This window comes from Argopecten irradians, chromosome 3, assembly GCF_041381155.1.
Source record: "Argopecten irradians isolate NY chromosome 3, Ai_NY, whole genome shotgun sequence".
Classification (NCBI taxonomy): domain Eukaryota; kingdom Metazoa; phylum Mollusca; class Bivalvia; order Pectinida; family Pectinidae; genus Argopecten; species Argopecten irradians.
Window position 1 is genome coordinate 39,655,435 of NC_091136.1, and position 23,350 is coordinate 39,678,784.

Consider the following 23,350-nt stretch of genomic DNA (forward strand, 5'->3'; position numbering starts at 1 on the left):
GTGTTTTTATTTAATGTCTCAAATGTTATGGCAGCAAATTTATCATCAAATACATCTTGGCATAATATTAGTCTACTAATGAGGATTGATGGTGGGAGTATATGTATATGAATAGTATGTCTGTTCATCCTCTATTCTTCCTTTTATCTTGTCTAGACTCTAGGTAGTGTGTCATTTCTCAAAAGACTTTATTTTCTATATAAAAGGAGAGTCTATTACATTGTATAATTTTGTGTTATTGTTTTTCAACTGATTGTATCAAAGTTGCAAACTTTGCTATAAAACAATTAATATTCCATATGCAATATAAAATAGCAAACATTGTATGTTATTTGGTTATATATAGTTTCTTCACTACAAAGAAGATTGGCCACAGAGAAAATTACCTTAACCAAATCAAAATGTCCAATCAGTGTACATACGCTAAAGACGGCATATTTTAGGAGGATACTTAAAAACAAAAAATATTCCTTTATCTTTTTAGCTCTCGTTCAGGAGGTACGGTCAGCTCAGAAGAAAAGAGATGAATCTTCATCAAACAGAATCAAGATTGCTAACCAGGAACGAGACGAGGCTTTGTTACGATTACGGCAGGCAGAGATCAGACTTGAGGATCAGTAAGTGATGTCATCACATTGTGTACTGTTGTGTCATCAATTTGTGTGTATATGTGTTATATCTTGTAGTTGTATATGCTATGCCATTGATATTTGTGCTATATGCTATAGAAATGTGTAATAGGAATGTATTTATAAAAATATGTGCTTTATAAAAATGCATCATATAAATTGTGCCACGTGATAAATTACCTGTGCTTCATAATTACATATGTAGCTTAAATACTAATTACTCCGATATTGTTTTAGACATGTGCGCTAGTACTTTGTGTGTTTAGAATTAGTGTGTGCTATATCTATATGTTATAGGGGCTACGGAACACCTGAGAGATCAGACAATGAAGATTTAGATGATGATGACCAGGTAAGTATTAAAACAAAAGTATTCTGACTCTAGGTAATTAGGTCATATTTAAAGGGCAGTAGTGACCAACACATTAGGGCCAGAGGTGTTAGTAAGAAAAGGAAGAACAAAATTCCCAAGACCAATCTTTTCATGAAATCAATAAAATGAAAACTGATGAAATTGATAAAATAAAAATTAAAAGTATGCCAAAGAGTCTAATTTAGGTAGAAGTAAATCAAATAATATGTGGTATAGAAACACCAGAGAAATTATGAAAGAATTTTGGCCAGTTATCCTCTTACATTGATACTACATGTATATAAATATATGATTCTCTAAATCATGGAATAATGGTAGTTTTATACAGAGAAATTAATAATCAGTGATGGATTAATGTTGAACTAAAACAAAGCCGTAGTGTAGTGGAGTTTTATGACGGTTATTGATTAAGATATAGGGCGTTGAATTACAAACAGCGGGAAGCTCAACGTCGATCTAACCCCGAACCCCTCATAGACTGTATATGTCTTTGATAGTGTGATAAACAAACGCACAATTGATCCTGGTGAGTTAATATTGTCAAGTCATGGAATTTGTCGGATTTATTCAGCATACCTACATTAGTCATAGGGTCAGCAGAAATGTAGCAAAATGTATAAAATAACATGTCATCACCTAGCTATTTACCAATATAACCATTTACATTGTCTTTCATTTTAATCACTTCATGTATAGTATTACTGACTTTTTAATCGAGTCTCAATGATGTCCATTGCAACAACAGTTAAGAAACAAAAGCATATATCTCTGTGAAAATAATTGTTGTAAATCATATAAGTACTTATTTAAGTACAATTGAATAACAAGAATTGATTTTGAACTAATTATTGTGCAGTGATGATTTCATGCAATAATTAATATTTTGACAAAGGTCATTAATGGAAATTTTCTTGAACAAAAATCTCCACTTTAGCTGAGACTTACTTACATAGGACGTTTTATATACGGACAGATTACTCTAGGTTAATTGTCAGTCAAATACAAGCAGATTGGCTGTTTTGTTATAATGTCTTACACAGTATACTTCGGTGAGATAGTTCTATAAATCTGAAGTAGGCCGTAGTATTTAGTTTACACTATAATTCACAAATAGACAAATAAACACTTTCTGCAATTTAAAAAAAAAAAAAAAAAAAGAGAACACCCCCCCCCCCCACACTCCCACCCCACCCCCAAAAAAGACCCATATCTGACACATAAAGAGGTTTCATCAATTACCCTGATAGTCAACCTGAATTTGCCAGTACCGTAAAAACATTCAGAATGTGATTTTTGTATTACAGGGAGTGGAACAATTGTTGGCAAGACTGGGAGGTCCTGATTCTGGAGACGGAGTGGAAGAGGAGTGTACAACTCTACTACAGAGACTGGAGATGAGGAAGAGGAGACAGGCGGAGATCACCGCGGAGGAGATGCAGGTTATACTGGAACAACGGGACGCTGCTCTGGCAAAGGTAAGATAGGGGTCAAGGAGGAATGGGTCGGGTGTAGGGGTTAGATAGGGGTCAGGGAGGAAAGGTGCAGGGTGTAGGGTAAGGGGCAAGTATTGGAAGGGTAACACAGTCAGGTTAGGAAAGGAATGAATCAGATGGTGGATGTTCAGGACAGTACAGTGTAATATAAACGAACTGGTACTTAAGAGTTTAAAGCGAATAGTCGGGCAAAGGAAACCAGTCTAAATACGTTTTTTGGCCTTCCAAAAGTCCTTGTATACCATAATGATAGTCAAGTTCTGCTTACGGTGTCCAGTTTTGACCATTGAAATTATGGGGAAGCCCCGTGTAAATTTAGCACAGTTCTAAATATAAATTCGCCTAACTCTTTGAATACGAGGCTGCGTGGATATGCGTTAAGAGTGAACTGCACTGATAGCCGGTCGGGAAGACGTATTAGGATTCCTTTAGTATATATTAATTTCTTCGCATACAGAGCGATTTTGATGGGAGATTTTATTTTTCTATTTCATAAGAAATTATACTGGATATGTTAACACCATTTTTACCGACTTGAGCCTTTGTTTGTCCGACTATTCGCTTTAAGATTGGGAGAAGGGTAAGAAGAAGATCTTATGGAGAAAATACCATTGAAATTGAAATCCAATATCACACAAATGTGAAGTTTTTATTTTTTCGTCTTACAGGCACGCAGGTATGAAGAGGAACTACTCCGACAGCAGAGGCAGGGAGCTGATCATAACCTCAAAGTAGGTCTCTTGTCTTTATGTATATATTCAGGACCTACTACATGTAATTATAGGGCTAACAGAGGAAGTGGCTGCATATATTTGCCAATGACATGAACACAAACACTGACATGAACATGAACACTGACATGAACATGAACACTGACTGAACATGAACACTGACATGAACATGAACACTGACATGAACATGAACACTGACATGAACATGAACACTGACATGAACATGAACACTGACATGAACATGAACACTGACATGAACATGAACACTGACATGAACATGAACACTGACATGAACATGAACACTGACATGAACATGAACACTGACACATGAACATGAACACTGACATGAACACTGACATGAACAGACACTGACATGAACATGAACACTGACATGACACATGAACACAAAACACTAACATAACACTGACATACACATGACACTGAAACATGAACATGAACATGAACACTGACATGAACATGAACACGACATGAACTGAACACTGACATGAACATGAACACTGACATGAACAAACACTGACATGAACACTGACATGAACACACATGACAACACTGACATGAACATGAACACTGACATGAACATGAACACTGACATGAACATGAACACTGACATGAACATGAACACTGACATGAACAAAACACTGACAGAACATGAACACTGACATGAACAAACACTGACTGAACATGAACACTGACATGAACACAAACACTGACATGAACATGAACACTGACATGAACATGAACACTGACATGAACATGAACACTGACATGAACATGAACACTGACTGAATAACAACACTGACATGAACAAACACTGACATGAACACAAACACTGACAAACACTGACATGAACATGAAACACTGACATGAAACACAAACACTGACATGAACACTACACTGAACATAAACATGAACATGAACACTGACATGACATGAACATGAACACTGACATGAACATGAACACTGACATGACATGAACACTGACATAAACACTGACATGAACACAAACACTGACATGAAACCACAAACATGAACACTGACATGAACACACTGAACACTGACATGAACACAAACACTGAACACAAACACTGACATGAACACAAACACTGACATGAACACAAACACTGACATGAACACAAACACTGACATGAACACAAACACTGACATGAACACAAACACTGACATGAACACAAACACTGACATGAACACAAACACTGACATGAACACAAACACTGACATGAACACAAACACTGACATGAACATGAACACTGACTGAATATGAACACTGACATGACATGAAACATGAAACACTGACATGAACACATAACACTGACATGAACACAAACACTGACATGAACACAAACACTGACATGAACACAAACACTGACATGAACAAACACTGACTGAACATGAACAACATGAACACAAACACTGACATGAACACAAACACTGACATGACATGAACACAAACACTGACACATGAACATGAACACTGACATGAACACAAACACTGACATGAACACAAACACTGACATGAACACAAACACTGACATGAACACAAACACTGACATGAACACAAACACTGACATGAACACAAACACTGACATGAACACAAACACTGACATGAACACAAACACTGACATGAACACAAACACTGACATGAACACAAACACTGACACAAACACTGACATGAACACAAACACTGACATGAACACAAACACTGACACAAACACTGACATGAACACAAACACTGACATGAAACACAAACGACATGAACACACAAACACTGACATGAACACAAACACTGACATGAACACAAACACTGACACAAACACTGACATGAACACAAACACTGACATGAACACAAACACTGACATGAACACAAACACTGACATGAACACAAACACTGACATGAACACAAACACTGACATGAACACAAACACTGACATGAACACAAACACTGACATGAACACAAACACTGACATGAACACAAACACTGACATGAACACAAACACTTACATGAACACAAACACTGAACATGAACACAAACACTGACACAAACACTGACATGAACACAAACACTGACATGAACACAAACACTGACATGAACACAAACACTGACATGAACACAAACACTGACATGAACACAAACACTGACATGAACACAAACACTGACATGAACACAAACACTGACATGAACACAAACACTGACATGAACACAAACACTGACATGAACACAAACACTGACATGAACACAAACACTGACATGAACACAAACACTGACACAAACACTGACATGAACACAAACACTGACACAAACACTGACAAACAACCTGACATGAACACAAACACTGACATGAACACAAACACTGACATGAACACAAACACTGACATGAACACAAACACTGACATGAACACAACACTGACATGAACACAAACACTGACTGAACACAAACACTGACATGAACACAAAACACTGACATGAACACAACAAACACTGACATGAACACAAACACTGACATGAACACAAGCACTGACACAAACACAACACATGAACACAAACACTGACATAAACACAAACACTGACATGAACACTGATATGAACAATTAACAGTAACATGACTGGTACAATAACAATTAAATTTGAAACTGTTCAAATTTCTTCCATTGATTTCTTTATCACAGAAAAATATGGTCCTATATTACCACCTATTTCTGTATCTCTTACTTCCATTGATTGATAAATGTTCGTTATATTTGATTGAGAATGCAGTATTATGGGATATAGGTATAAGCTGAGGCTTCAGTTACATAATTCTGTTTCTGTGTTAATGTTAACCCTATGATTACATTAAATCGTCACCCATTCTATAGCACAGTGTTTCCCCCTGATATCAACAAGCCCAAGTATTACATCGCAGATCCCTTCTGAATTCCAAAACAAATATTTAGGAATTTATTACGGACTTGTGTTGCTATCTCGCACTGTCCTCAACACGATTCTGATACAATGAAAACAGAAATACACTGCACTTGTGTGTTGCGGTTTTGGCACTGATCTTGGGTGTGTTTCATTATTATTTATTTATTGTTTTCTACTTGCATCTACCTGGTTGATAACGGACATAAAACTCGACCATCCCACGGATAAAATGGAGAATTGTATCCAAGTTTGATAGGGATTTATATGTGTAACAGCTGTCAGGTGCGTTTGAGTACAGACGATATGTGGCCCGTGTTGTAAACCGTTTAAGGATTATACAGACAGAACATAACTGTATCCAATAAATAAAACTCCAGTCTCATGTGATTTACTAGAGCAATATAAGGTACACATATTAAAAAACACTCCCATTCACTTTTAATCTGGGGAGAGTTTCAAGTGTTAACATTTTAAATGTTGTTTCATTCACAATCATTTTGGTCCAGAATGTTAAGACTGCTAGCCTTTTTTTTCATTTTTATTCTTTTTTGTGCTTGATTACTGTACACATATTTCATGTCTGTCATTATATCACAGCTCACAAAAACAATTAAAAAATGTTTAAGTCACCTTTTGAAAATATGAAATTAAAATTCACACAAAACTTCTGTGGCCTAAGTTCAATTAAAATTTTGAATTATATATATGGACCCCACCCCAAGAAAGTAGTGTAAGGGATCAAAAGGGATCAAATTGATTAAAACCAAAAATTTTAAAAAACATTTTTTCAACTCACAGATTTAATGGAATCTCATATATAAAAAGGTCTTAATTCTTTTACAATTATTGTGAATTTCATGGTCCTATTTCAGAGGGAGGGGGTCAAAATGACATTTTGGCCATTTTTTATACTGCATTGTACATGTATATGTACACATTTGTAGCCTTGACAGACATCAGACTCAGACAGGTAGGTGCATGTCGCCAAAATTTATCAATGCATTTTTTGGAGAATTCTGCATCAGAACACGGGTGATTGTTAGGGCCAATAGGTCTTTGTTTTAATAGATCTAAAGTTGTACCATCCTTTTAAAAAGTTCCTGTATACATACATAGGAATCATTCACAGATCGTCCCACCATCATCAACTATAGACACATGTACATGTACCATTGTACCACAGCTATTTATCCACCATCATCAGCTATAGATACATGTACCATTGTACCACAGCTATTTATCCACCATCATCAGCTATAGACACATGTATTTAAAGGTGTATTTATCCACCATCATCAGCTATAGACACATGTATTTAAAGGTGTATTTATCCACCATCATCAGCTATAGACACATGTATTTAAAGGTGTATTTATCCACCATCATCAGCTATAGACATAAAGATCAGCTTATAGACACATGTATTTAAAGGTGTATTTATCCACCATCATCAGCTATAGACACATGTATTTAAAGGTGTATTTATCTACTATCATCAGCTATAGACACATGTATTTAAAGGTGTATTATCCACCGTCATCAGCTATAGACACATGTATTTAAAGGTTTAAAGGTGTATTATCCACCGTCATCAGCTATAGACACATGTATTTAAAGATGTATTTATCCACCATCATCAGCTATAGACACATGTATTTAAAGGTGTATTTATCCACTATCATCAGCTATAGACACATGTACCATTGTACCACAGCTATTTACCATTGTATCCACCTATTGTAGTTTTGTTGTTAGACTGTTAACCCAGTTTATACTGAACACTGTTAATGTTTGACAAATATCAACAGCCACTGATCTGTTTGTACACAAAAAAGGAATTATCGCTTTTTTAACAGCTTTAAGTAAACAGTTAAAACATCACAGTGTTTGAATATGAAGCATTTTCAGACATGTGGAATTACACATGGGTATGTTATGATGGGTGTTTGGGGGGAGTTTCAGACACCAAGAGGGATGAATCTGGGGGATGTGCTTAATAGCTTGTGGCTCCGAGATGTAGGAGAATATCTAAATCTATTGATGGGATAATTGTCCATGTTTTTATAGGAGTGTTTTTAAGGATGAAGGGCCATGAATAAACTTTATTTGCCCAGTCGAGGCCAGGGTGTTTGCCGTGTGATCTCGCTATAGAGCCAAATAATGTTGACATAGATTGGCCTGAGCTTTACCCAGGACAAATAGGTTTTGTGTACGAGTTGTGAACAACATCATGTAGGCAAACACGATGAACAAACACTACGATCTGACATCACTAATCACCAACGTAAAATAACAACAGGGAAAGTGACAAAATTCCATTTTAATGAACTCTACAGTGAATTGTAGGTGGTCTGGTTTTTTTCACACTATTATCAGCCATTGTGTATGCAGTTATCAATTCAGACCTGTGCAAAAAAGGAATTGCAGTTAATGAAAGGTTTATCTGCAGAAATGTATATATGTACGTTGTGATATGGTAAATGATCAAGTGTTTGTTATCATTCAGGCAGTGTTTAGTGTCGAGTGTTTATATAAATTGTGTTGTGTAAATTTGTATTTTGGTTCTTATCAGAATGGTGAGAGTTAAACAACTGATAGTTAATGAGGTCCTACTACACCCTGTCACAATGGTGAGGAAACATTATTGCTTTGTGGAGAGACTTCTAGTGTCTATATTGTAACATAGGCCCAGAACAGTGGTGCACAGGGGGGATGTTATACTTCAAATATTCCTCTTTATGTAGGGACTTTGGATTCTGTAGATGTACTTATTTTCGTGCTCAATATTTTTGTGAGGAGTGAATAAGCACAACCATTTAAAAGAAATGGATTCAGGAAGCTATTCAAACTGCACAGCTTCTCTAAAATGACCTAATTAGGATAATGAGATTATAAACCTGAAAATAACTTTGCTGATGCCAACTTAAATTAGGTGATCTCCTGCTTAAACAATTAATAATATTTAAACTGAAATAAGACAAAAAATCATAAGGTTTGCTTAAATAACATAGTTTCTAAAATAGCAGCTTAATATTACAGCATGGTATTGACACGCGCATAAGGATATGATAAATAATTATCTAAAAAAAATTTTTTTTGAGTTTTACAATATACTTCACACATACTTTGAGTTCTTATCCATAAATGGAACTAAAAGTAAAGAAAAAACAAATTATCTACAAGGTTGTAATTCAGTTGTTTTTTATTGCCATTCATTTTCATGAATCATAGATAATAGGTAGTGGTATTGATAATATTGATATTGTTGTAAACTTTTGACTTAGTGAACATTATAAGTTGTAAAAACTTGTTTCACTACTTATCTTTTTAATGATAATATTATGGGGTACCTATAGATGTGGTCCTTGAAGAAAGGAACAAATTTCCAGTGGAGGTTTCATTGTTGTATCCTGATAGAATGTCTTTATGACTCCCAATAAATATTGTTTATTAATTTCCTGCTTCATATGTAATGTTATTGAAATTTCCTGTGATTAATCGTACCTAAATCTGGCGGAGATTTCTCATATTGTACGCACCAATATCCAGCGGGTGACCAACTCATACTTTAATATCAAACCTGGTCGGTGGGAATTTTATTAATAAAACTTTTAATAGCCATAAAACTGCTCGGCTGCCGATGACAATAGGGGACGGTTTAGTGTGGAAATAAGAGGTTTGAGATCGACGGTCTGACCAAGTATACTACCTGGATCTTGCATAACGGACTATTAGCAGCCCAGTGAAAACAAACAACGTTCATTAGAGTGGGCCTGTTAGGTGTGCTGGACTTTAGATTACTTCAGTCGTCCACTGTTGTCCAGGTAGCGGTCACTACTTGAGCCACTTGTATCGATTGGACTGTCAACCTAGAGTTGTGGCTGACCATTACTTGGTCTAAATTAAAAGCTTTATATTGATATCCAGAAATTCATATTTAAAATATTCACATATTTTAAAAAAAATGTGAAATAAAAGCATTTATTCTATACTAGTCAAAAATACAAAATTGTTGTAGTTACTGCAATCTCTCTAGAAAAAATATTTTGAGTGTTTTGCTAATCAAATGTGATAAACTTGTGATGAAATTGATAATTTTTGTGGTCATCAAAGACGCATTTCATTTGCAGGTGATAAAAGCAATATTGGTTATACAATGTATTCAAAATTTCACATTTCCTCAGGCTCATCACTCTCCTCAACAGTAATCAGAATTATATCCAAATGTTGCTAGCTGATCGTAAGAAAGAGAAAAAACAATTAATGTATCATTTTATCAATAAATTTCTTTTTATATTACCCTATATATATATTCATTCATGGTGGTGTATGCCTGTGTTGATAATCTACACCTCTCTAGAGGCTCTAGAAAGAGTTACCTCCCTTGGCCTTTCTCTGACTTTTTCTTATCACCAACTTAACAATAGACTGGCTGACAGCTCTCTGAAGTGAAGGGGGATCAATTTTAATCTGCTGTTAGTATTCCACAACATTCTAACACCAGATAATAACAGTACAATATTTACTATAAACACAGAAAGCTTGCTTGTTGTCCAGTGAATTCGCTCATGTAACAGTTTTTACTTACTACATATATATTTCACATAGGCATGATTTGGCATGAGCTTCAAATATTGAAGCTGTCAACATGATATAGACAGCGATGTGATATCAAAAACTGTAATTGGAAGAACAGAATGACTGTTCCATTAAATTTCATAAATCTCCTTTAATGTGTAAATGTTTGATTATTTTTTTCTTTAATCTTTATTAACAAGAAGTAATTAGTGTTTGTGATAAAAACATTGTCACATCCTACTAAAGGTCTAATTGTTTCATGAAATATATAGAGTTGTTACCCCTGATTTTAGTATCGATTACTTTTGTTGGAAAATAAAAACAAACTTGATTTAAAACTGTTAATATTGTTACTCAGTCCTAGATTTTCTTTCCCCAGTGTTTTTTCCCCTTTTCTTTTAAGGATTGATATCACTATTTTTTAATTTCATTGGGGTATGAAAAATATTTTGTTTTTAAAATGTGTGAATCCAAAAGTTTGCAAATAATTTATTTTTCATAACCAATGAAATTAAAAAATGATGACATTAATGCTTATAATTAATTTTCTTAACTAATTGATAAAATTAAGTATGTTTAAATATACCATTCTAGTGATTTTTGAAGGGATTCTTTTTCAATATGCAATGTTAATGTCTCTATTGTGTCATCACAATAACGACCGTCAGGGTTTTGAAAAAATAAAAAGCCATTTTCAGAATTTTTTTTGATAATGGTATGCAAAAAAGTAAATCAAAAAGCCAGATTTAGTATGAAAACATAGAAAAAATAATTATTATGTAACTCTGGTCAATACTAGCTGCAATATATCACTCGTCTAGAGAGAACTTTTCTTAAGCTCAATTGTTTGAGCTTCACACAAGTGATCCAGAGGTCCCAAGTTCTATCCCTAACAGAGGCAGTAATTAAATTTAATATAAAATCCTGCACCTGTTACAATAACTTGAACTTTACATTTTTTGGGGACTACAGACAACGGGAAATAATATCTATTATTTACATTTGTTTCAGGCCAAACTTGCTGCTGTGACCCAGGAGAGAGACATGGCCTTGGCCCAAATTAAACAGCTCAAGGACGAGATAATGACAATTCGTATCTATTACAGGTGAGGGGCAAATGTCCATACAGTAATTACTGATAGCATCCACTATAGGTGACTCCTGTTAGGGTAAAATCACTATTAAATACATTTATAGTATCTATAGGTGAGAGGAAAAATCATCACACAATCTATTTATAGCATCTCCTATAGATGAGGTTAAATTACACACACAAATCTATTTATAACATATCCTATTGGTGAGGGTAAAATCACCACACAATCTATTTGTAACATCTCCTATTGGTGAGGGTAAAATCACCACACAATCTATTTATATTATCTCCTATTGGTGAGGGTAAAATCACCACACAATCTATTTATAACATATCCTATAGGTGAGGGTAAAATCACCACACAATCTATTTATAACATCTCCTATAGGTGAGGGTAAAATCACCACACAATCTATTTATAACATATCCTATAGGTGAGGGTAACATCACCACACAATTAATTTATAACATATCCTATAGGTGAGGGTAAAATCACCACACAATCTATTTATAACATATCCTATAGGTGAGGGTAACATCACCACACAATTAATTTATATTATTACCTATTGGTGAGGGTAAAATCACCACACAATCTATTTATAACATCTCCTATAGGTGAGGGTAAAATAACCACACAATCTATTTATAACATATCCTATTGGTGAGGGTAAAATCACCACACAATCTATTTGTAACATCTCCTATTGGTGAGGGTAAAATCACCACACAATCTATTTTAACATCTCCTATTGGTGAGGGTAAAATCACCACACAATCTATTTATAACACTCCTATAGGTGAGGGTAAAATCACTGACAATCTATTGATAACATCTCCTATAGGTGAGGGTAAAATTACCACACAATCTATTTACAACATATCCTATAGGTTAGGGTAAAATCACCACACAATCTATTTATAACATATCCTATTGGTGAGGTTAAAATCACCACACAATCTATTTATATTATCTCCTATTGGTGAGGGTAAAATCACACACACAATCTATTTATATTATTATCCTATTGGTGAGGGTAAAATCACCACACAATCTATTTATAACATCTCCTATTGGTGAGGGTAAAATCACCACAAAACAATCCATTTATATTATCTCCTATTGGTGACGGTAAAATCACCAAACAATCTATTTATAACATCTATTGGTGAGGGTAAAATCACCCACACAAAAATATATTTATAACATATCATATAGATGTGAGGGTAAAATCACCACACAATCTATTTATAACATATCCTATAGGTGAGGGTAAAATCACCACACAATCTATTTATAACATATCCTATAGGTGAGGGTAAAATCACCACACAATCTTTTTATAACATATCCTATTGGTGAGGGTAAAATCACCACACAATCTATTTATAACATATCCTATTGGTGAGGGTAAAATCACCACACAATCTATTTATAACATATCCTATAGGTGAGGGTAAAACACCACACAATCTATTCATAACATCTCCTATTGGTGAGGGTAAAATCACTACACAATCTATTTATAACATATCATATAGGTGAGGGTAAAATCACCACACAATCTTTTTATAAGATCTCCTATAGGCGAGGGTGAAGTCGCCACACAATCTATTTACAACATATCCTATTGGTGAGGGTAAAATCACCACACAATCTATTTATTTATAACATATCCTATAGGCGAGGGTGAAGTCACCACACAATCTATTTATAACATATCCTATTGGTGAGGGTAAAATCACCACACAATCTATTTATAACATATCCTATTGGTGAGGGTAAAATCACCACACAATCTATTTATAACATATCCTATAGGTGAGGGTAAAATCACCACACAATCTATTTATAACATATCCTATAGGTGAGGGTAAAATCACCACACAATCTATTTATAACATCTCCTATTGGTGAGGGTAAAATCACCACACAATCTATTTATAACATCTCCTATTGGTGAGGGTAAAATCACCACACAATCTATTTATAACATATCCTATAGGTGAGGGTAAAATCACCACACAATTTATTTATAACATCTCCTATTGGTTAGGGTAAAATCACCACACAATCTATTTATAACAAATCCTATTGGTGAGGGTAAAATCACCACACAATCTATTTATAACATCTCCTATTGGTGAGGATTAAAATCACCACACAATCTATTTATAACATATCCTATTGGTGAGGGTAAAATCACCACACAATCTATTTATAGCATCTCCCATTGGTGAAGGTCAAATCACCACACAATCTATTTATAGCATATTCTATAGGTGAGGGTAAAATCACCACACAATCTATCTATAACATCTCCTATTGGTTAGGAGGAAATCACCACACAATCTATTTATAGCATCTCCTATTGGTGAGGGGAGAAATCACCACACAATCTATTTATAGCATCTCCCATTGGTGAAGGTCAAATCACCACACAATCTATTTATAGCATATCCTATTTGTGAGGAGGTAAATGACTATATAAATCTATTTATCTATGTATGTGAGGGTGTAATAGTCATAAAATTTATATTTATAGCATCGTCACCAGCAAATGACTATTTCAGACTTTGATTTTACAAACAAAAGTACATGATATTGTTTTTATGAATCCACTTTAAGGAGAGACAACTATGATTTGCAGCAGTGGCATGCAATTAATTATTCTAAAAGATTAATTAAGCTATAAGTATACATGTTTAATGTCCACTAGTGTAGGCTCTTTTAAAACTGTTTCAATAAAGAAATTGTTTTCATGGTCAGTTTTTACTTTTCAGTCTTCACAAATCTCTATCACAAGACTCCTGTGATCAGCTGAACACTTTCCAGAGTGGCAATTCAAAGCTGGGAGATAGCGGTGGAGAGGGAAACCAGGAGAAAAAGGAGAGCAATACCAGTATGGCACAACTCCGGGAGGCTGAGCATGAAAATATCCAGTTGGAGGCAGACCTTCAAAAGTTGGAGCATGCTCATCAGGAGAGCAAGAACAAGATTGTGAAGTAAGTAGCTTTTTCTGTTTCCATTCTTCTATCAATAGAGCTACCTCCTCATTGACTGATTATACACAAATTATTATATCAATTGATATTCTAACTCCTATTTTGATTGACTTATAACCATATATAGTTTTCTTTTAGAAACTTTAAGACTTTATTTGCTTGTTATTTAGGTTGGAGAGACTGGTAGATATCCTGCGTCGGAAGCTGAAAGGCCTAGAGTTAGAGAGAGAAGAGGACCAGGCTAACGCTCAGTTGACTTGAAATGTACATCCTTCTTCTAAAAATATGAAATTTATATTTTGATTGGAAGTTCCTTAAAATTTACATTCTTTTTAGATGACAAATATTTGATTGGAAAAATTACACATGAAGTCAAAATTTTTTCACAACTTCTGATCATTATTAATTAACTTTTATAAACTGAATAAGGTTACATCAGGAAGGCAGCCTGCTAGGTGAAGTGTAAACACATGATTTATGATAATATTTTAACCAAAGAGTTTTCTGTTTCCATATACTCAATACCTGGTTGTTTGGTTTTCTTTTACAAATTACCTAGGTGATGCATTGTAGACTTTGTTCATTTTGCCAGTAATACAGTGTCTCAAGTGTTCAATTTAACAATGAATAATTTACTATTAATAGTTTGGTTATACATATATTTATATATTCAGAAAGAAACCCCATATTTCTGTCTCTTTTGCTTAGTAAGGTTGTTTTTGTTTGAGTGAAAGAGAAAGTGAATTTTAACCTAATCCTCTATTTCTGTCTCTTTTATTTTGTGAGACTGTTTTTGTTTGAGTGAAAGAGAGAGTGAATAAGAAAATATCTGCATGTCTATACACATATATATATATTTATTATTGCTTTATCTAAATAGTTTGTTCTATTTACATCCATTATGTGAGTTCATTTTAATTATTTTTCTTTAAGGCGTAATATATACTATGAAATATTTATCACAATATGATGGTGATATTTTGTTTATATAACGCTATGAATGCAATTGAATTGAACTTAATTTACGTACTAAACTCTTCTTTTACCTGTCTCTTCTAATGCAATACATATGCCATAATGCATTTGAAAGGTTTATTTTCAGATGTCCAAAATTGTTTCTTATACTACATATATAATTATCATGTGCTTCTACAAAATATGTTTTTACATACCAAACTGTGATCATTTACATATCAGTGAATTGGTTCAGTATTTGGCTTCGTATAAAACAACTATCTCTATATGTTGTCATATATTCCTGAAGCTGTTTACTTATTTCATCGCCGTATCATTTTAACGATCTTCAGATTTCCATGGTGATTGTACAACCAATGGCATTACATTTACTCTAACTATGTGCAATGATTTGCATAATTTATTTCTGATATTTCACTTATTTATGCAATTATTGTTTCTAATTGCTAAACTAAATTATAATGATTACTCTAGAGTCTTCATAAGAAAATGCTTATTATTTGAATATTTTAGTGCTTTGAAATGAATATTTTATTGATACATTCCAGAAAATAAGCATACCAGAGAAGGATGTAAAAATATAAAGGTATTAAGCTTTTTGTGATTGTCAGATTGCTATTTACTCAAACACTTTGAAAGGTAATCATCATCTAAATTAAATAAAGGGTGAAAAAACATCAATTTAGTAATAAGCAGAATAAGAAAAGAAATCAAAGGAACACAAGTAGACTGCTTTTGTTCCAAAACATATTGCTTGTTATGTCATCAATTTGTGGGTATTACATCATACATCATGAGAAGGCAGTGTAATTCTCTCATGTGTAAACCAATGTCTTATTAAAGCGACTTATTCTCACATGGGCAGATTACTCTATTTAATTTCAATGACAATTTTCAACCATTCCTTGTTTTCTGTGATGTTTAAGATTGTTGATATTATATTGTGAAAATTTTAGATTGTAGATATTTTGTTTACAAAATGATTTATTACATATATAAAAATCTTTATTGTTTTAGCAATAACACTATTTATGTACTACAAAACCTTTACTTTCCTCTTATTGTGCCATTCCTTTTCCATATAGAGACAGACCTTGTTATCTTGGATTCAGTGAGATCATACATGGTCAACAATCTTTTAGTTGTCTGAGGATTGGAAATATATTAGTTTAAATGTTCAGTATAAAACAAGTTTGCTTGCGACCATGGAAACACTTTTAAAAATGGTGATTTTGAATCTTAATTTTTGAAGAGTTGAAGATGACAAGGTGTGTCTGTATAGTCATAACCATCCTATAGCAATTACACTATATACTTTATATTTCCTCGTTAACTTATTTTACCTATACTTTCACTATCTACACATATTTTATTTTTGTCATTGTTACGTATGAAATTGCATATGTATGTTAATAACCAAATAATTATAAAATGTGTATGTATGATAATAAATTAATATATAATATCGACTTATATAAATATTTATAGATATATGAATATATAGAGCATACCTAGGTATAAATATTTACTTACTAACAGTAATAGTGTAATACATGTGACGAAGGAAGGAATGACATTTTCTGAAATACTTCTGATTTAACCACAGGGCCAAATATGTACATGTATATCATTATCTAGCACAATGTATAATTATTAAGATGTATAAAATCAATGGAATTTAAACAACTGACGAAGTAGCCATCAGCTACCAACAAGGTGAGAGATTAACAGAACTGTTTTCTGTTTATTTTGATTTTGAGCAGTTCTTTATCCTAAAGAAGCCATTAATTTACCATTGTCTCAAGAGTAGAGGATAAGCTATAATCAGGACCAATTTATTTGCCTGTGATTATTTTCGCTGCATGAGTTGCAAGCTGTATGAAATTACTATATTCTAAACCATAAGAAACTTTGACCTTTAATTTAGGCAGGCACACCTTTCCCTTATCCTTCCCTTTATCATGCCCAATTTTCAAGTACCGCCCCAAGTATTCATTATCTATAATATATGTTTATGTCTGGGGAAAACCAATATCAACAAAGAAGCTTATGGTTACTTGTTCACTATTCATTTTTGTGGATTATCTTAATTTATTTTTGTTCAGTTTCATAACCTTTGGTCTTTTCTGGTCTTAAGAACCATCCCTCAGAATTTTCTAATTGTTTTGGTCCCCTGGGTGCTAATTGGGTCAGATACATTGGGCTTAATAGAGGGATATGGTGACTATCTGTTGGTATGATAAAGATACCAGTGTATTGTACATGTAGCTGGTGGTGGGAAACAAGGTTCAGTTGTATTAGAGATATGATCATGATATACATGTATTGTAGCTGCACTTATCAGATAGTGACATTGTCTTGGCTTGACATCAGTTTTATCTGTAGGTATTTATAATATAACATTTGGTGATTGGTGTTATAATCAAATTATAATCAGGCTAACTAATTTTGTAGAGATAGAAGAGCTACAAACCTATAAACAGTTATATTAATACTATTATTAGTATATTATACTAATATTTAAAAGAGAATTAGGAGAAAGATCATGATTGTGTCCTTAAAGTGCTTTTCCTTTGTAAATGTTATCATATTAAATTGGACATCAAGTCATAATGTTTTACAATGTTATGCACAAGTTTTAGTTTTAGTCTGGAACTATATTTTGTTTCAATGAAATTTATGTGTCATGTAGGAAGGTTTGAAGTGTGTGGTTGATAAAGACAGTGGTCAGTTAACTCAGTGACTGGTAATTATATATATAAGCCATTGGTCAGTAGTCAGTTAACAGGGGTCAGTAAGGTCCGTGACTGGCAATTATACATAAGTCATTGGTCAGTAAAGTCAGTGGTTGGCGAAAACAGTGGCTGGTAAAGTCAGAGGTCCTTGAAGGCAGTGGTTGGTGAAAACAGTGGCTGATAAATTCAGAGGTCCTTGAAAGCAGTGGTCAGTAAAGTCAGTGGTTGGTGAAAACAGTGGCTGATAAATTCTGAAGTCCTTGAGGGCAGTGGTCAGTAAAGTCAGTGGTTGGTGAAAACAGTGGCTGGTAAATTCAGAGGTCCTTGAGGGCAGTGGTCAGTAAAGTCAGTGTTGATAATGACTGTAGAGTATGACATTTTCCTTCTGAATATGGTTACATATTTCATAATTTTGTTTAATCCATTGTCCCATTGTCAGTGAAGACAGGTTTCACAGTACAGGGAACAATATAGGAGACGGGTGTCACTGTATAATGAATACCTACTATCCAAATTCACCAAAATACATCAGTACTTGTCAGGACAGCTGTTTGGTGCTAAGCTTTAAATTTCACATTCTTCATGTGTTCTATGCAATATTTATTAGCTATTAATCTTTGGGAGGTTAATATACTTTTATGCTAACCTGGTAAAACCAAATATTGACCCAGGATATAGTTTGAAACAAGTTCCATTGACTGAATCAAAAGTCCTTGGAATTGTCATTACATGTACCCTAGGCTAGTAACTGTTAATATAACAAGAAAATATGAACTTAAGATTTCTAAACATTTAAACATTGTGTAATAACTAAAAAATATCAGACTCTACATAAGATTTAAGCCATTGAAAACTGTGGAAAGTCAGACCATATTTATATGCAAGCGTTCATGTTGATGTCACAGGGACTTGACACAAATATCTATTCCTTGTCCTCATAAATATTCCTTGTCCTCATAAATTGCATACATTTAATTACTGAGATGGAATATTTTTTCCAAGTTCCTGTGTTTTGTATTTCTGTCAGAAGAAAATATATCATGTTTAATATATACAAGGTTATGTTCACTAATGCCAAAATATATTCACAAAACAGATGTCTGGCTATAGCACAGGAACTTGGCAAAATGTCCATGTCAACACAGGGTTTTGTACTGAGGGGCAGATTTCTGAACAATGGTCAATATTTGTGTATTGCAGTATAGGCTACAATATTAAAGACATATTGATGGTAGACTAACAGTTCTTGTTGATAGATAAATGTATCTACAGTCAAAAAACTTGTCTATAAAGACATATTGATGTTGATAATTCAATGTATCTACAGTCAAAAACCTGTCTAAAAAGACCAACCAAAGAATGTATCTACAGTCAAAAACCTGTCTATAAAGACATATTGATGGTACGCTAACAGTTCATGTTGATAATTTAATGTATCTACAGTCAAAAACCTGTCTATAAAGACCAACCAAAGAATGTATCTACAGTCAAAAACCTGTCTATAAAGACCAACCAAAGAATGTATCTACAGTCAAAAACCTGTCTATAAAGACCAACTAAAGAACTATTACAAATTGTCTTTGTAGTCTAGTGGTTAATATACTTGGATAAATGTTTGTTGCAATTGGCCATTTTGAATCCAAAGGAAGTGGTTGTTATTACATGAAAGCAGGTGGTCTTTATACATAAACGATGCTTATTTAATGATGAGCACAAGTTCAGATTTTGTACCACATTCAGAGAAATGTTTTATCTTACATCCCAGTTACAGAGCTATAGAGCCTTTTCCTTGTTAAAGAAAACTTTCAGACATTCCATTGAACTATTACTGTATGATTTGTAATTTACAACAAATTGTATTTGTTTTCCTACACATTAATTACCATATATTGTCTATTTGATATCTATTGTCAAATTCTACAAACGAGTGTGATATATAATAATTATGTAAGTCATTCAATCCCGTCCCACAAACTGTTGTTGTTATTGACTCATATACAAATAAATACAAATTTAACAATTCCTGTTGGATTTCTTGTTCATTAATATGGTAAATACAAATTTAACAATTACTGTTGGGTTTCTTGTTCATTAATATGGTAAATACAAATTTAACAATTACTGTTGGGTTTCTTGTTCATTAATATGGTAAATACAAATTTAACAATAACTGTTGGATTTCTTGTTCATTAATATGGTAAATACAAATTTAACAATTACTGTTGGGTTTCTTGTTCATTAATATGGTAAATACAAATTTAACAATTACTGTTGGGTTTCTTGTTCATTAATATGGTAAATACAAATTTAACAATTACTGTTGGGTTTCTTGTTCATTAATATGGTAAATACAAATTTAACAATTACTGTTGGGTTTCTTGTTCATTAATATGGTAAATACAAATTTAACAATTACTGTTGGGTTTCTTGTTCATTAATATGGTAAATACAAATTTAACAATTACTGTTGGGTTTCTTGTTCATTAATATGGTAAATACAATTTAAACAATTACTGTTGGGTTTCTTGTTCATTAATATGGTAAATACAAATTTAACAATTACTGTTGGGTTTCTTGTTCATTAATATGGTAAATACAAATTTAACAATTACTGTTGGGTTTCTTGTTCATTAATATGGTAAATACAAATTTAACAATTACTGTTGGGTTTCTTGTTCATTAATATGGTAAATACAAATTTAACAATTACTGTTGGGTTTCTTGTTCATTAATATGGTAAATACAAATTTAACAATTACTGTTGGGTTTCTTGTTCATTAATATGGTAAATACAAATTTAACAATTACTGTTGGGTTTCTTGTTCATTAATATGGTAAATACAAATTTAACAATTACTGTTGGGTTTCTTGTTCATTAATATGGTAAATACAAATTTAATCAATTACTGTTGGGTTTCTTGTTCATTAATATGGTAAACACAAATTTAACAATTACTGTTGGATTTCTTGTTCATTAATATGGTAAATACAAATTTAACAATAACTGTTGGGTTTCTTGTTCATTAATATGGTAAATACAAATTTAACAATAACTTGGGTTTCTTGTTCATTAATATGGTAAATACAAATTTAACAATAACTGTTGGGTTTCTTGTTCATTAATATGGTAAATACAAATTTAACAATAACTTGGGTTTCTTGTTCATTAATATGGTAAATACAAATTTAACAATAACTTGGGTTTCTTGTTCATTAATATGGTAAATACAAATTTAACAATTACTGTTGGATTTCTTGTTCATTAATATGGTAAACACAAATTTAACAATTACTGTTGGGTTTCTTGTTCATTAATATGGTAAATACAAATTTAACAATTACTGTTGGGTTTCTTGTTCATTAATATGGTAAATACAAATTTAACAATTACTGTTGGGTTTCTTGTTCATTAATATGGTAAATACAAATTTAACAATAACTGTTGGGTTTCTTGTTCATTAATATGGTAAATACAAATTTAACAATAACTGTTGGGTTTCTTGTTCATTAATATGGTAAATACAAATTTAACAATAACTGTTGGGTTTCTTGTTCATTAATATGGTAAATACAAATTTAACAATTACTGTTGGGTTTCTTGTTCATTAATATGGTAAATACAAATTTAACAATTACTGTTGGGTTTCTTGTTCATTAATATGGTAAATACAATTAACATTACTGTGGGTTTCTTGTTCATTAATATGGTAAATACAAATTTAACAATTACTGTTGGGTTTCTTGTTCATTAATATGGTAAATACAAATTTAACAATTATTGTTGGATTTCTTGTTCATTAAAGTGAACAGTCGGGCAAGGATGGCTAAAGTCGGTAAAAATGGTGTGAATGTATCCAGTATAATTTCTTATGAAATAGAAAAATAAAATCTCTCGCCAAAATCTGTCTGCGTACGAAGAAATTAATTTAAATTATAGGAATCCTAAAACGTCCTCCCGGCTGACTATGTCCGTAATTACATTTACACGCAGCCTCGCTTTCAATGCTTTCAACTTTCCTTTACTTAAATGGTCAGAACTGGGAAACGTAAGCAGAACTTGGCTGTCGTATTAATATGTGAGAACTTTTGGAAGGCCAATGAACGCATTTAGACTGGTTTTCTTTGCCCGACTATTCACTTTAATATGGTAAATACAAATTTAACAATTACTGTTGGGTTTCTTGTTCATTAATATGGTAAATACAAATTTAACAATTACTGTTGGGTTTCTTGTTCATTAATATGGTAAATACAATTTAAACAATTACTGTTGGGTTTCTTGTTCATTAATATGGTAAATACAAATTTAACAATTACTGTTGGGTTTCTTGTTCATTAATATGGTAAATACAATTTAAACAATTACTGTTGGGTTTCTTGTTCATTAATATGGTAAATACAAATTTAACAATTACTGTTGGGTTTCTTGTTCATTAATATGGTAAATACAAATTTAACAATTACTGTTGGGTTTCTTGTTCATTAATATGGTAAATACAAATTTAACAATTACTGTTGGGTTTCTTGTTCATTAATATGGTAAATACAAATTTAACAATAACTGTTGGGTTTCTTGTTCATTAATATGGTAAATACAAATTTAACAATAACTTGGGTTTCTTGTTCATTAATATGGTACACACCGTTATAGAGCCTCCGTAAATGATCGGTAGAATTAGTTTGTGTCGTATTTGTAAAAAGAGGAAACCCGATGTAATCAGTACATAATTTAAGCATTATCCTCAATGTATTTTGGGGGTATGAAGTCATAGACAAAAAAACGGAAGGACATT

The 23,350-nt window shown here is 32.8% G+C and overlaps 2 protein-coding genes across 3 annotated transcripts in view; one reads left to right on the plus strand and one right to left on the minus strand.

The window, feature by feature from the left end:
- Positions 1-16,331, plus strand: part of LOC138318553 (mirror-image polydactyly gene 1 protein-like) — a 34,660-nt gene extending 18,329 nt beyond the window's left edge. For both annotated transcript variants that reach the window (XM_069261011.1, XM_069261010.1), the window contains exons 6-12: positions 485-617; positions 927-981; positions 2,307-2,477; positions 3,164-3,226; positions 11,757-11,851; positions 14,626-14,847; positions 15,018-16,331. In XM_069261011.1, the coding sequence (XP_069117112.1) occupies positions 485-617; positions 927-981; positions 2,307-2,477; positions 3,164-3,226; positions 11,757-11,851; positions 14,626-14,847; positions 15,018-15,108 (830 nt within the window). In that variant the 3' untranslated portion in view covers positions 15,109-16,331. The remainder of the gene's footprint in view (positions 1-484; positions 618-926; positions 982-2,306; positions 2,478-3,163; positions 3,227-11,756; positions 11,852-14,625; positions 14,848-15,017) is intronic.
- Positions 1-23,350, minus strand: part of LOC138318556 (phosphofurin acidic cluster sorting protein 2-like) — a 375,127-nt gene that overhangs the window by 150,521 nt on the left and 201,256 nt on the right. The window lies entirely within an intron of this gene.